The sequence below is a fragment of the Helianthus annuus genome, chromosome 16 (assembly GCF_002127325.2).
Source record: "Helianthus annuus cultivar XRQ/B chromosome 16, HanXRQr2.0-SUNRISE, whole genome shotgun sequence".
Lineage (NCBI taxonomy): Eukaryota > Viridiplantae > Streptophyta > Magnoliopsida > Asterales > Asteraceae > Helianthus > Helianthus annuus.
In genome coordinates, this window is record NC_035448.2 from 190,043,373 (window position 1) to 190,060,116 (window position 16,744).

Genomic DNA, 16,744 nt, shown 5'->3' on the forward strand with positions numbered 1-16,744 from the left:
TTTGGTGTGAAATGGCTAAATTACCCTTACTATTAAAAAACACTTAAAAGTTAATTAATCATTTAAAAATATGAGACGCTGCTACAAATATGAGACACAGTTATCTCTAGAAAAAACGAACGTTGCAATCAACAGCCAGTTAGGCGTTGACAATTTTGGAGGCACTTCTTGAGCATTATCATGATAGCGAGTGGTGGTCTGGTGTTGTTCGTGTTATCCATGTTGTGCGGAGGTATTTCTTAAGCACTGACTTGGTTGTGATTGAGGATGAAGATTATTAGATCAAGTGACTACGGTTGGCTAGCTGGTTTTAGGTGACTGTGATTTTCGGCGGTTTTTCGGGTGGTGGTGAGTGGGAGACAAGAGGAGGCAAAGAGAATAATGGGTTTGTTTTTAGGGTTTGTAAGATAGATAATATGGTTTTTATGGTTTTAAACAGATAGACAAATGGTGGAGGGTGATTACAGAGGTTGGAGGTGGCAGAAGGTGGTGGTGATGGATCGATGGTGGAAGGAGGTGGTCGACAGTGGTTTGGAAAATAGAAGAAGAAATGGAAGAGGGTTAATTTTATACTTAAACAGTAGTGGTGGGCCCCACTTAAATTTATATACGCAAAGGGGTGAACACGTTATTGCATGGTTCGGAACCATTAGGGACCAAAACCAAAGTTTTAATAGACCACATAGACCATCTGATTACAATACTATATAAATGCGTATATCTACTTGTGTGTTAATAAATGTATACCATTAAATTATCTATATCTATATATACTTAAAAATTTAGTTATATCAACTTTTTTACAACCTTCGTTATGAGCCTCTTAAATACATTTGTAGTAAATACAAGTTTTTATGCTTACATTACAATACTAAATGAGGTTAGTTTAGGGGTAAAATCGCATTTTTGGCACCATCCTCTAATAAATGTATTGTAATAACCATAATATCTATAATACATTAATATATTAATATATTATAAACAACATAAATACACTAAAGAAAATAATTGAAACCGTTGTTCATAAATTGGAATGATTAAGCATAAATTGGATTAAATGATTATTTAATAAACTATAAAACATTAAAGAAAATAATACGAACAGTTGAGCATAAATTGAATCACATGATTAACATTCTAAAACTGATATAGTCCTTTCTTGGATTGTAATTGGAATCGTTGAGCATTAATTGGTTTAGACCATTAACATTCTTAAACCGATCAACATTTGTTGCTCGGATACTATTTAACCGTTCAAGATAGTATTGCAAGTTTCACACGTACAACACTTATATACGATGCTGAATGATGTGCGTGAGTGTGTATATATTTTTAGATATATATTTAAGCCCTTTTTACACTTTTAGCCAAGTTTTAAATTTATAAAACACGATATTCACTAACACTAAACACACATATGGGCAAGTGCACCCATCGTGGACGTAGTATAGTGTTGGTAAGATACCGAGGTCGTCCAAGGACACAAGAGCTTTTAATACCGGTTTATCCTCAACGTCTAATCAAATCAAAAAGGTTAGAAAAATGTTTTAAACTAAGAAAAATAAAAACTAACTAAATGCTGAAAATAAAAATAAAGTAAAAACAGATAGACAAGATGAATCACTTGGATCCGACACGTGTATTAGTATAACCTTTGATTATTTTCGCACTTTTGCACTTGTTTAAGAGATTATCTTAGTTATTGTAGTAGGCCCCTCTTTTGAAGGCGACGTTACCCTCAACCCAGTAGTTTGAGTCAGCAAGGATACAATCCTAAAGGGTCGGATTATTGAAAGATAATGAATTAAGTTATTAATGCAAATTATGGTAGGCCCCGCTTTTGGCGGTGACGTTACCCTCGGCTAAGTAGTCTGAGTCAGCAGGGATACAGTCCTAAATAGCCGGGTTATAGTATTAATAGTAGTTAACTTATGAGGGGGTCAAAGAGTTTGGATCCCCGCCATCCAATACCTATGGGCATTGAAGGAGATCCTACTAAATTTGACCCAGGTCCCAAGCAGGACCTCTAAACGCTGAACAAGGGCAAGACCCTTACCAAACCGTTCCCTTAACCCCCGACCAGGTAGCCAACATACCTCCATATAGACCGTGGAGATATGAATGGTGAAAATCTTTTATTTTATATAGACAGTAAAATAACGCCAAGACACCACGGACAAACGATAAGGAAAGATCACCTTCAACATAAGTAACTAGTTATTAAAGTCATTAATACAAAACCAAATAAAAAGTGCAAAAGATTAAAAATAAAAAGTATTATACTAAACACTTGTCTTCACCAAGTGATGTAAGAGACTTAGGCAAACATGGCCTTGATTGTCAAGAACTCTTACGATCAATCTTGGATCCCGAGACGACTCACACACTCTACGATAGACAATGGATGATGGTGGTGGATGATGGTGTTATGGTGGTGGTGGGTGGTGGATGAGGTGTGAGAGAGGTGGTGTGCCAAGGGATGAGAGAGAATGAAGCCAAGCTCCTCTATTTATAGGCTGAACAGAAGGCTGGACACGGCCCCGTGTCCGCTGGACACGGCCCCGTGCCCGCCTGACACTCTCTCTCCTCATTAATTGTAATTGCAAATTACAATTAATGCGCCTGCTGTACTTTCACCACGCCCCCGTGCTCGCTGGACACGGCCCCGTGGTGGGCAATGGAAGCTTCTACTGGTTTGTCTTTTCTGCTGCTTCCTGGGCACGCCCCCGTGTTCGCTGGACACGGGGCGTGTTCAGACTCTGTTTCTTCTCTTTTGCCTTGGGAGATGCCGTTGAAGGTCCGGGCAGTTCACTTTTGTTCCTTTTCTTGTATTTATGGTAGAATTAGCTGTCTTTTTGCTTCTTTTGTGATTTTGAGCTCATTTCATCCTGAAAATACAAAAGGAAGACAAAAACACTCTTTTTCCAACATTAGTACTTAAAAAGGGTTAGTTTTATGCCTTAATTGATGTGATTTATATGTTGCATTTTACACACATCACTGAATCAATCCCACCGCGTCACACCTTCGCCGTTGTCACCAATCAACTACCGCTATGAACCAGAACAGCCACCGCCGTGAATCACCATTCGACGCAACTTGGTTAGTAACCACTTACCACCACTGTTCCGCCACGAAACCAGGTGACTATTACAACCTTCATTTTGAGCCTCTTAAATACATTCGTGTCTTTCAAGTTGTAATTGCCTATTAACAAGGGACCAGAAATAAACAAAATTTGACCCGTTTCTAATTCCCCCTTTCCTGTTTCTCACACCCTAAAATGTTCTTCCCTTTCGTCCGTGAAATTGAACAGGCCCTCCATGGAAGCACGAATCGGTCTTCTTTCTTCTCTATTATGGCAATCGATGGGGCAACAAATCCTTACCAAGATAAGTTTTGCAATCTTCAATACAGGTTATTGATGTCCATTTGTCACACCCCAACCAATGGCGGAAACATCGGGATGAGACGAAGTGTGAAGATTGCTCGAGACATCATAACGCTATTTGTGACAATAATTTAATAATCCAAATTTCATTTCCAAAATAAATGTCAAAACATTACAAGAAAAGCAATTAACAACATTGTTCAACATAACATAAACAAAATTGATACAACACTTTAAACCTAAACGTCTAAGTGAGTATTTAGGCATCTTTGCTATCCGTTTTCATTTCATCATCATCAACCTGTAACATGTTTAAAAATACAATTCAATGCAAAAGCAAAGGCGAGTATACAAGTTTGGTACGTACATAGCATAAGTTAAAAAGTGTGATCAATTCCTCATGGCAAGCATATGATTCAAGATAAACCTTAAATATGGCATGTGTCTAACATATCAAACCAAGAAAACGCAATATGCTCAAGACATAACCTCAAGTTTACGGGCGGGTCGTTAATCCTATAGCGCTACATATGTCAAGGTTTGGCTCGTACGAAGTTAATGATAAGTTCAACACATAAGAATAACCCAAGTTTAAAGTATCAAGTCATCACGTATACAAGCATGTTATAGGAACGTTCATGTGTTTAACAAAGTGTTCATGTGTAAGTTAATAGGTAAACATGTTACACCCCAAAAGTGGTAAAAGTAAAAAGGGGGAAATACGAGTATACTCACGGTTTACAAGTGGTGACTTGAAATTCCGAGAGCAAGTTTGTAGATGAATTAGTTCGGAGCACCTTGTCCTTCTACACAAGGAAACGTAGGTGTGTGAGTTTGGCGTATAACGGAAGATTATAGATTCGGAGTTTTTAATATATAGAAAGTAACATAGGTGAAAATAATCATCTTGTACGCATAACTCTTGTTCTTGACACTATTGAAACTCAAAAGAGTTGGTATGATTTCATGGATTCTAAGATCCATTAGAGTCGTAACAAGGGCATGGTCATAGATGATGTAACGTCCACTTAACAAATAACTATTAAGTCATCATCAAGTCTTAGTTACTTAGATGTATACATATAGAATAACTTAGATATTATATAGTTTACAAGTCTTATGATTCAAGCATGAGGTAGGAGATTAATGTCTCCATTTAGGTACCTCTTTGTGTCATAGAATACATACATGAGGTAGGAAGAACAAGCTTCCATTTAGGCACCTCTATTGTTCACCACTACACTTGTTGTTATAAACAACAAGGAGGGTCATGAACATACAAGTATCAAGGTATTAACAACAACTAATCTATAGCAAAACATCAAGTAATGAGTGGATTCTTATGAAGGATAGCCCAAGCTAATCCAACCATCACACATTCAACAAGTTTCACACTTGAACATTACTTGTGGGTAAAACCCTAATTAAAAACAGAAAGTTTATGAGGTTTTAACCTCTGATTTAGATGTCTCAACCTTGTTTTTAAGCTTAACCAACCATGGGATAAGTTGTAAGCATTAGGACATAGGTATGAGATGTGTTGGACACAAGTTGCATAGATTTAAACAAGTTTTTGATGAACATAAAAACAAACAGAAAGTTTATGGACTATTTCGGGGCATTTCCAGGTCTAATTTCTCCAAGGAGAAGTCTAGGAATCGAACCCCATGATTATACAAGCAAGTAGGAAAAAGAATCGAGTGAATCGGATAAGAATTGAGTGAGTTATGCTCATTTTCGTGAAGGGGTGTCAATCTACTTGAACCTTTGCTTTCAGCTACGGTTTGGAGGATGTTTTGAGAGTTTTTAGTGTTGCAAAAGTGGTAGGGAGGCTGGTTATAAGTGGTATTTATAGGGGGAAGGATTAGGGTTTCAATGGGTTGGGCTTTGGAAGTGTTTAGAAGGGGTTACACCTTGAAACTAGCCCACAAAACCCAACTATATGGGGCTGAATTTTGCTGAATTTGGGCTGCCATGTTTCTTTAGTTTTTTATTTTTTTAAAACATTATAATGAGTAATTTTATTAGTTAAGTTGTGTAATAATATGCAACAATGTTTCCCCTAACTTGTAACAAGGTGAAATATGAAATAAAACATGATTTAACTAGGTAAAAAGTGTAATGTACAAGTTTTATTTACGAAGCAAGTTCCGTATTTTACAACGATTACGATGAAAGAATGGTTATAAGAACACAAGATTTCCAAAGATAGAATTTCACGTAAGGTTTCTAAATGTAGGATGTTTGAAAACGCAGGGCGTTACAGTCTCCCCTCCTTTAGGAAATTTCGTCCCGAAATTTATTCAAGAGGAAGGCTTGAAAGAGTTTTTGGCATAAAGGTGATCATTAAGAATTGAAACTTGGGAAGTTTGAAAGTTTTGAAAAGTACCAAATTTTGGAGAACGTCAAGGTAGATTTGCAAGGGGAAGTTTTTAAGGATAGTATAAAAAAAATCATACTTTCGTAAAACCTGTTTATTGAGAGGAACGAAAAGGTTTGTTACTTTAAATAAAGCAATAGAGGTATACTAAGTATAGTTTCACAAGAATCAAGAATAGGGAGGCTATTTTATAGGTAACGAGGTAAGTTAGGACTCAAATGTTTAAACAAGCTGGATTGCGAACGAGTTTTGTATAAAATAATACGACTATAGAATGAACGAATGACTCTTAAAGAGTACAAGTATGTGAATAGCATAAGTGTTGGATAGATGAACGTAGTGTGTTAAGGATGAAGTCTCGTCATGAATAATCGGATATAATGCGTTTGTGAGTTGCCTGAAGTTGTATTAGGTCCAAAAGGTCTGCAACACACTGAATTTCTCATGGCACGTTTTACGAAAGTTTGGTAACATGGTGAAAACACTTATATATAGGAAGTACCAGCGGCGTATCCACCATGTTTTAACCACATTACGTCCGTTTCGTTACTTGGGGTCATGTTACGTTCCGTGTCTTACCATACACAGTAGTACACTCTATGGTTCTCATACGCCTATCACTATAATCCCGTGTGCACCCGCGATTATACTGATTGTCGCATGATCCACATAGCTTGTACTAGTTATGTATGAATCAAGGTATACATGAATTTGAAAATAAGAATGTGTACGTAGAAGAATGTCGTATGTAAGCATGTTTATGTTTAAGCATGTATGGGACCCACGTAAGCGAATCCCTCGGATTACGCTCGCGTATAGGTACGAATGTACGAATCATGAGTAAGGATGAAAGTATGAGCATAAGTTTAAGTATGAATACGCATGTATGTATGAGCATAAACATAAAACGTGTAAGTAGTATGTGTACAAGCAGAAGCGTAAAACGTATAAGTAGTATGTGTATGAGTACAAGCATAAAACGTATGAACATAGGTGTAGGTATGAAAAATAAATATTACGTATATGGTGTACGTTGAGACATTGTAGAGAAAAAAAAAGGTTAAGTATGTAGATACGAACGATATAAATGATGTTATCGCGAGATATCGACTAAAATGTGTATGATGATGTGCATGTATAGTTGTTTAAACAAAACGTTGAGTTTGTCGAATCAAAATTAGATTGAGCTTGGTTTGAAAGGTAGAATATAGTTTGTATATGTAAAGGAACATAAAGTACTCATTGGTCATGCTTAACGTATTTTGTAATGATTGAAATGCTACTTTTGTTTAAAAAAAAGGAGTTCACGTATGTTAAAAATTGTCGGTCCCCATGAAGTCTTCTAGCCCACGTGTTTTGAAATTTGGATGACGAGTTAAGCGTTGTAGAGAAGGTTTTTTTTTTTTTTTTTTTAAATAACGGGTTTGTTTCATTTGCATCAAAACATGAAAATTTGGACTTTGAAAGTTCTTGTGAAAACGTCGACCCTTAGAAAAGAAATTTAGTAAAAGAACTTAGTGATTGTTTAAAAATAATTTTAACAAAGGATTTATTGATGTTGGAAAGGGTATTTGGTAAACGGTCATATAACATCTATGAGGTCTTATAAGTAATTGAGAAAGGTTAGTTTGATTTCGATTAAGAGTGGAAGTCTCTAGTATGATGATATAATGTGAACGTGTTTCAGTTAATAAATCAGATGTGAAGTTCATGGGCAAGAGATTCATTAGACCGATTAAATTGATAGGTAGCATTTCGTAAGGTTTGGAAATTCGTGTAGTAAAACGGTAAAGACATGATTAAGAATCTCGTGTATATGATTTGAGTGAAAATGGATGGTAGAATAAGAAGTACGTTTGATAAACAATGTATTTTGAAATCGGTATAAGTAGGTATTTTGAATAATGATAAATGATTTAGGTATAAAACATGATCGGGTTTGCATAATAAAATATTTTGAAAGATAAGTTTTGGGTAACGGTCACCTAAGTAAGGGAATCACCCCTAACTCGTTGGTGAAGTCGTTTTAAGGGAAGAGGGGTGGAGTCAATCGTCAAGGTAAGGAAGTCACTCCAATCTCGATGATACATCTCCACTAGTTGTTACAAGGAATATGAATTTAAATTATATGAAAATCATGCGTATATAAGTGTATCGAAAAGGTTCGATATGTTGTGCGTGTGAAAAGAGAAATCAAAGGTAAACTCGAGGTTGAAAGATTGCATCGTATAAAATGAACAATAGAAACACATGTTTGACCAAAGTTTGGAGTGTTCCAAAACGGAACTTTGACTAACCAAAGTGGTCGAAAAGTCTTTTGAATTTGAGGAGCATGTTTTGGCCTAATAGGTAAAATACTCTCGCCGACAAGTCGGTTAACGGTATTTACCCTTCCAGTTACTACATGTCCCAAATCAATCGAAATTTCGAGACTTGGCGGGATTTATGAAAAAATGCCAAGGAGTGGAACTAGTCGACAAGGTGCGGGTTTCACCCCTAACTTGACGATTTCGTATCCTAAGTGTGGTTGGTACTCGTCGGGTCAAAACTTAATTTCGACGTGTTGACGAGGGTCCACTAGAACTTGAAATTTGAGATTTACCATTAAGATGTGGATTTCACTCCTAGCTTAATCGCGATATCTCGTGTAAAAAAAAAAGAATGGGTAGATTGAGAGTCGTTCACCAAATTGTGGGTTTCACGCCTATTTTGGTGAATTCGTCTCATTTGTACAATATGAGTGTTGTCGGATTTAGAATAATCGAGTAAAATGCATGAGGGAAGTGTATGTCGAAGGAGATACACAAACAAGTATAAACACATAAGAAAGCATATCAAGGATGATACTTAAATAATGAAATAAAACAAGTATTAACACATAGAGAAATATGTCAAGAATAACACATAAAGAATCGAACAACGAAACAAGTGTTAACACATAATAAAACAAGCATTAATGCGTAAGAATAACATGTCGAATATTACACATGAGTAACATACATGTTTAAAAGAGCATAAATAAGTAACAAATAAAGTATCATGTAGTAGTCCAAGCAAAGCATACGAATAAGGTTCTAAAACTATAGACTAGGCTAAAGCATTCCTACTTTTCCTAATTCCCTATAGTTATGGCTCTGATACCAATCTGTCACACCCCAACCAATGGCGGAAACATCGGGATGAGACGAAGTGTGAAGATTGCTCGAGACATCATAACGCTATTTGTGACAATAATTTAATAATCCAAATTTCATTTCCAAAATAAATGTCAAAACATTACAAGAAAAGCAAATAACAACATTGTTCAACATAACATAAACAAAATTGATACAACACTTTAAACCTAAACGTCTAAGTGAGTATTTAGGCATCTTTGCTATCCGTTTTCATTTCATCATCATCAACCTGTAACATGTTTAAAAATACAATTCAATGCAAAAGCAAAGGCGAGTATACAAGTTTGGTACGTACATAGCATAAGTTAAAAAGTGTGATCAATTCCTCATGGCAAGCATATGATTCAAGATAAACCTTAAATATGGCATGTGTCTAACATATCAAACCAAGAAAACGCAATATGCTCAAGACATAACCTCAAGTTTACGGGCGGGTCGTTAATCCTATAGCGCTACATATGTCAAGGTTTGGCTCGTACGAAGTTAATGATAAGTTCAACACATAAGAATAACCCAAGTTTAAAGTATCAAGTCATCACGTATACAAGCATGTTATAGGAACGTTCATGTGTTTAACAAAGTGTTCATGTGTAAGTTAATAGGTAAACATGTTACACCCCAAAAGTGGTAAAAGTAAAAAGGGGGAAATACGAGTATACTCACGGTTTACAAGTGGTGACTTGAAATTCCGAGAGCAAGTTTGTAGATGAATTAGTTCGGAGCACCTTGTCCTTCTACACAAGGAAACGTAGGTGTGTGAGTTTGGCGTATAACGGAAGATTATAGATTCGGAGTTTTTAATATATAGAAAGTAACATAGGTGAAAATAATCATCTTGTACGCATAACTCTTGTTCTTGACACTATTGAAACTCAAAAGAGTTGGTATGATTTCATGGATTCTAAGATCCATTAGAGTCGTAACAAGGGCATGGTCATAGATGATGTAACGTCCACTTAACAAATAACTATTAAGTCATCATCAAGTCTTAGTTACTTAGATGTATACATATAGAATAACTTAGATATTATATAGTTTACAAGTCTTATGATTCAAGCATGAGGTAGGAGATTAATGTCTCCATTTAGGTACCTCTTTGTGTCATAGAATACATACATGAGGTAGGAAGAACAAGCTTCCATTTAGGCACCTCTATTGTTCACCACTACACTTGTTGTTATAAACAACAAGGAGGGTCATGAACATACAAGTATCAAGGTATTAACAACAACTAATCTATAGCAAAACATCAAGTAATGAGTGGATTCTTATGAAGGATAGCCCAAGCTAATCCAACCATCACACATTCAACAAGTTTCACACTTGAACATTACTTGTGGGTAAAACCCTAATTAAAAACAGAAAGTTTATGAGGTTTTAACCTCTGATTTAGATGTCTCAACCTTGTTTTTAAGCTTAACCAACCATGGGATAAGTTGTAAGCATTAGGACATAGGTATGAGATGTGTTGGACACAAGTTGCATAGATTTAAACAAGTTTTTGATGAACATAAAAACAAACAGAAAGTTTATGGACTATTTCGGGGCATTTCCAGGTCTAATTTCTCCAAGGAGAAGTCTAGGAATCGAACCCCATGATTATACAAGCAAGTAGGAAAAAGAATCGAGTGAATCGGATAAGAATTGAGTGAGTTATGCTCATTTTCGTGAAGGGGTGTCAATCTACTCGAACCTTTGCTTTCAGCTACGGTTTGGAGGATGTTTTGAGAGTTTTTAGTGTTGCAAAAGTGGTAGGGAGGCTGGTTATAAGTGGTATTTATAGGGGGAAGGATTAGGGTTTCAATGGGTTGGGCTTTGGAAGTGTTTAGAAGGGGTTACACCTTGAAACTAGCCCACAAAACCCAACTATATGGGGCTGAATTTTGCTGAATTTGGGCTGCCATGTTTCTTTAGTTTTTTATTTTTTTAAAACATTATAATGAGTAATTTTATTAGTTAAGTTGTGTAATAATATGCAACAATGTTTCCCCTAACTTGTAACAAGGTGAAATATGAAATAAAACATGATTTAACTAGGTAAAAAGTGTAATGTACAAGTTTTATTTACGAAGCAAGTTCCGTATTTTACAACGATTACGATGAAAGAATGGTTATAAGAACACAAGATTTCCAAAGATAGAATTTCACGTAAGGTTTCTAAATGTAGGATGTTTGAAAACGCAGGGCGTTACACCATTGTTCTCAATCGACCTTCAATCTTCAATACAGGTTATCGATCTCTCTCTATATAATAAAGATTACTTTTGAATGTTAAATGTTTAATCTGCAAATTCTCAATTGAAGCAAAGCTAGGGCATGAAACGAAACAATTAATCAATGCGATGTTAAATTAAAACCGCATTTCACATAACTGGATACGAAACTACTTCATCAACAACCAAAATCGAAAATACAAACAGCTTTTTACACCTAAAATGAGTGTTCGTGTATGAATCCCTAGCAAAACAACTACCAGAAGAGATTAATTGCACAGTACATTCACTATGTTCTTCGGAAACTGAATTTAACTACGATTTCTATCGCGATTGGGAAACTTGGAACGAAACCAATAGATTGTTTTCATTTGCACAAATCTAACCTAAAAACCATTAATCTTTATGCCTATGTTACAAAACACGTTTATGCTTTGTTTTTAACTTCTTTATACGTATCTGTAGTTTTGTTCTCTACCTTATGCAAAACTAAATAAGTTGCAATGTATTAGGATCGGTTTAAGCTATGTATCTTTTCTAAAACCAGGTGCTCGAGTCATGTTTTTTTTTCAAAGAAATATTTTAAAGATTTTATTACAACATATAGAGTATTGACTAGATTGATTTTGAAGTTAAGAGATAAGAAATTAAGAAAAAGGGTAAAAGGGTAATTTCATAAAGAAAGGGGGAAATATGTAATTGATTTTAAAGATTGGACAAATATGTAATAAGGGCTTTTAATAAGGGGATATATGTAAAAATTCCTTTTAAATGCACCAGCCTATAAGAATCCTATTAATTTCATTTAATTTACTTAATAATCACAAGTTACATTACTTTAATCATTTGGGTCAAAAACAATTCCAGTTTAATAATCACAAGTTACATTACTTTAATCATTTGTGTCAAAAATAATTCCACAAAAACAATTCCACAAACCCTAGATCATCTGATAATAACAATAAGAAGAAAGCTCCGGCCGCACACAAATCTCCGGTATTCGACTGCGATTGCTTCGATTATTACACGAACTACTGGTTCCGGTGGGACACGTCTGTTAACCGAGAGCTAATTCATCAAGTAATTGAAGCTATTGAAGAAAACTTTACCAGTAGTGAACAGGTTAACTGTCGCGGCCGTAAACCTAACCAGAAGAAAGAGAAGGCGAGTCATCGGAGGTTCGCCGGAAAAGCTTTAAATCCTCCGCCAGAGGTTTCGGTTTCGCCTCCGTACGACATCTCATTAGTTGAAGAATGTGCAAAGGAAGAACATGAGGTAGTGGAGGAGTCGCCGGAGACGGATGCAACGGCGAGAAGAGGACTTCCGGAAGTGAAAGGGTTGTTTAACTGGCGTTTGTGGGGACTTTGGAGTCCGTGATACTCATCCTTCGCCTCTCAATATATGCTCTCCAATCCATAATTAACTTCTCCCTAATTGAAGATCTTCATCGATTTAGTTATATCAACTTTTTTACAACCTTCGTTATGAGCCTCTTAAATACATTTGTAGTAAATACAAGTTTTTATGCTTACATTACAATACTAAATGAGGTTAGTTTAGGGGTAAAATCGCCTTTTTGGCACCATCCTCTAATAAATGTATTGTAATAACCATAATATCTATAATACATTAATATATTAATATATTATAAACAACATAAATACACTAAAGAAAATAATTGAAACCGTTGTTCATAAATTGGAATGATTAAGCATAAATTGGATTAAATGATTATTTAATAAACTATAAAACATTAAAGAAAATAATACGAACAGTTGAGCATAAATTGAATCACATGATTAACATTCTAAAACTGATATAGTCCTTTCTTGGATTGTAATTGGAATCGTTGAGCATTAATTGGTTTAGACAATTAACATTCTTAAACCGATCAACATTTGTTGCTCGGATACTATTTAACCGTTCAAGATAGTATTGCAAGTTTCACACGTACAACACTAATATACGATGCTGAATCAATCCCACCGCGTCACACCTTCGCCGTTGTCACCAACCAACTACCGCTATGAACCAGAACAGCCACCGCCGTGAATCACCATTCGACGCAACTTGGTTAGTAACCACTTACCACCACTGTTCCGCCACGAAACCAGGTGACTATTACAACCTTCATTTTGAGCCTCTTAAATACATTCGTGTCTTTCAAGTTGTAATTGCCTATTAACAAGGGACCAGAAATAAACAAAATTTGACCCGTTTCTAATTCCCCCTTTCCTGTTTCTCACACCCTAAAATGTTCTTCCCTTTCGTCCGTGAAATTGAACAGGCCCTCCATGGAAGCACGAATCGGTCTTCTTTCTTCTCTATTATGGCAATCGATGGGGCAACAAATCCTTACCAAGATAAGTTTTGCAATCTTCAATACAGGTTATTGATGTCCATTGTTCTCAATCGACCTTCAATCTTCAATACAGGTTATCGATCTCTCTCTATATAATAAAGATTACTTTTGAATGTTAAATGTTTAATCTGCAAATTCTCAATTGAAGCAAAGCTAGGGCATGAAACGAAACAATTAATCAATGCGATGTTAAATTAAAACCGCATTTCACATAACTGGATACGAAACTACTTCATCAACAACCAAAATCGAAAATACAAACAGCTTTTTACACCTAAAATGAGTGTTCGTGTATGAATCCCTAGCAAAACAACTACCAGAAGAGATTAATTGCACAGTACATTCACTATGTTCTTCGGAAACTGAATTTAACTACGATTTCTATCGCGATTGGGAAACTTGGAACGAAACCAATAGATTGTTTTCATTTGCACAAATCTAACCTAAAAACCATTAATCTTTATGCCTATGTTACAGAACACGTTTATGCTTTGTTTTTAACTTCTTTATACGTATCTGTAGTTTTGTTCTCTACCTTATGCAAAACTAAATAAGTTGCAATGTATTAGGATCGGTTTAAGCTATGTATCTTTTCTAAAACCAGGTGCTCGAGTCATGTACCAGATGCAGTTGGACAAAATCATGCTCGCTTTGACCTACCATCAGCAAGGCGCCAGCGAGCCAATGCGCTGATATCTGGTGACTGGTTAATCCTCCAGGTTCAAGAGCTCATATCTCTTGCTTATCACAACTAGAACTTCCAACCAAATTACATATGACATCCTAACACTTCTAAAATTCCTTTCTATTAAGTCCCTTGATTTTAGATATATTGTTGTTGATCATACGTATGATGCGGTGGTAGTTGGGGCAGGATGTGCTGGACTTAGAGCTGCTATAGGCTATCTGAGCCTGGATTCAATACTGCTTGCATCAGCAACCTCTTTCTAACTCGGTCACATACTATTGCTGCTCAGGTTTGTTGGTTATTAGATGTTCATCCTAGGGCTTTTGAGTATTATTATTATTTTAATATTGCTGAAGAAAGGCTTAATGATATAGTTGGAAGTGCATATTATGTCGCACCAGAAGTTCTGCATAGAGCATACAGTTTGGAAGCAGATATATGGAGTATTGGTGTTATTTCATAAACAGTCTGCATAGATCATACAGTTTGAAGCACGTATATGCGTTAGTTCTTCACTCTTCATAGATTTTTAATATTTTTTAATATTTTATAATTACATTTATATTTTTTCAATAGGTTTCAAGTGAAAAATAAGCAATTTTTCCGCAATTTTACGACCATTACTTCATTTGGAGTTGTTGGTACTCTGATTTCGTTTGCCATCATATCGTTCGGTATGTTAAATGCTTACAATTAAACATCTCGGTGGTCTTATATTTTTTTGGATGTGTGGATTTTATTTATGTTTATTAGACTTTAACTTGATTATTTTTTTTTATTTCAGGGGCAACACGTCTGTTTCCTTTATTGGATATTGGTTACCTTGAGCTCAAGGACTATCTCGGTATTTATTCTTTTTCCTCATTTTTCTAAAATTTTGATGAATTTTTTATTTTATGACATGAATGTGATATATACCCAGTATAAACTTAAAATATCATATATACCCCTTTTAAATGAACTTTTAGTTTATGACGGTTTTACCCTTTTCAAACAAATTAACTTTTTTAACCTTGATTTAATTTTTGCGGATATATTTGTTGCTTCGATCATAGCTTAGTCTGAGAAGTCTTCTTAATTAAAAAGAAATTTTCAATCACAATATCACATGCAAATTTGATTAATTTGTTCTTTTTTAAATTGTTAGTTACGAGGAAAAATAGGTAATGGTTTTTTAAGGTTCATTGATGATACTATATTTAGGTTAGCCACACAACTCTAAAATATGTATTTAAATCAAATTAAAAGAATTAAACTTTTTATAAATCATGTGGTGTCCAAAGCCATATAAATGAACCATCACATTCATAATTAATAGTGTACAAGTGTTAAGTATTTCTTAATAAATTGTTCTATTTTATAAAGTCTAACATTATATAAAAACCAATTCAAGAAACTCTAACTACAACCTAGGATACTAAAAGTCGCTTTAAAATTAATTAAATTGCATTGTTTTATTGTGCCTCTTTGAATATCCCTGTCATTTAATATCATTCATTAGGATATGATTAATTTGTGGACAGTTGAACGGTCTTTGGTTATGCTATAAGATTGCTGGTTTTGTTATGTTTGTAGGTTCATAGTTCCCTTTCCTCCTCTATTGCCATGGCCAGCCCCCTTAGTTTGCAAACATCCGACGGTAGTACAAGCAGTCATATGTTCCTTAGTGAACTCCGTGAAGGGAGCACCGGACCTATCATGATAATCGTTTGTAGCAAATGGGACGTGACAAGTGTTAACGGCAGGTACATGAGCACCGACTATATTATCACTGACATAAAGGTAGTTTTTTACAACTTTTCGATGCATATATACGTAAACATAGTATACCATTTTTAATAGTTTTATTTTCGTTATTTCACTGCAGTCAGTTGGTTGGTGATGGGATTGGGGATGACGGTGACATGCGTTAGCAAAAGTTTGGTCTATGTGTTATCCAATAAGATAGGAAGGCGTGCGAGAGTTTATGCGTTTTTCCTTTTTCTGTTTCATTTTTTTTTCTTGGAAGACATCTTTTTTCACTTCTTTTTGGCCGGCAAGTTTTACCAAGGAAACAACTTATGGTCCATGGTTTAATAAAGTTTAAGCACGCCCCTTTGTAGGCGTGTTGTCTTACATGTTATGCACCGGCCGTGTCAGACGTCTTACCACGAAAAAACAATAGCTATTATGCATGCCGTGCATCGCACGGGCATTCTCCCTAGTAAATTTAAAAACTAAGTACATGCTACTATAAAACAACATTAATGAAATTTAAAATATATAAACCTCAAGGGCATGCATGGTAGATGAGGTAATTTTTCTTTAAATTTGACGGGCATCAATGTTGGGGCAAAACATGCAACCCTCTCACAAATGTTTGGACTAAGTTTGAATATTTTCATTCCTGATGCCAAACATGCAATATGATCAAAACACATAGGCTATATGTGCAATTAACTCAAATCAAAACTAGTGGGCTTAACCTTAGTTTGCAATATGGAGCTGATCATGTGACTATGCATTGGGCCTGGGGGACTGGTAGACCAAAAGCC

The 16,744-nt window shown here is 35.4% G+C and overlaps 1 protein-coding gene across 1 annotated transcript; it reads left to right on the forward strand.

Moving 5' to 3' along the window:
- Positions 1-381: 381 nt before the first annotated feature.
- On the forward strand, positions 382-12,537 carry LOC110920224. Its single transcript, XM_022164450.1, has 3 exons — positions 382-385; positions 440-560; positions 12,105-12,537. Exons 1-3 carry the CDS (start codon positions 382-384, stop codon positions 12,535-12,537), a joined length of 558 nt encoding a protein of 185 aa, XP_022020142.1.
- The last annotated feature ends 4,207 nt before the right edge of the window (positions 12,538-16,744 follow it).

What these genes read in the sequence shown, in the direction of transcription:
- LOC110920224 (XM_022164450.1), top strand. An exon ending in AGAAGAAGAAATGGAAGAGG is followed by an intron (nt 561 to 12,104) that starts GTTAATTTTATA and finishes CACAAACCCTAG; the next exon opens with ATCATCTGATAATAACAATA.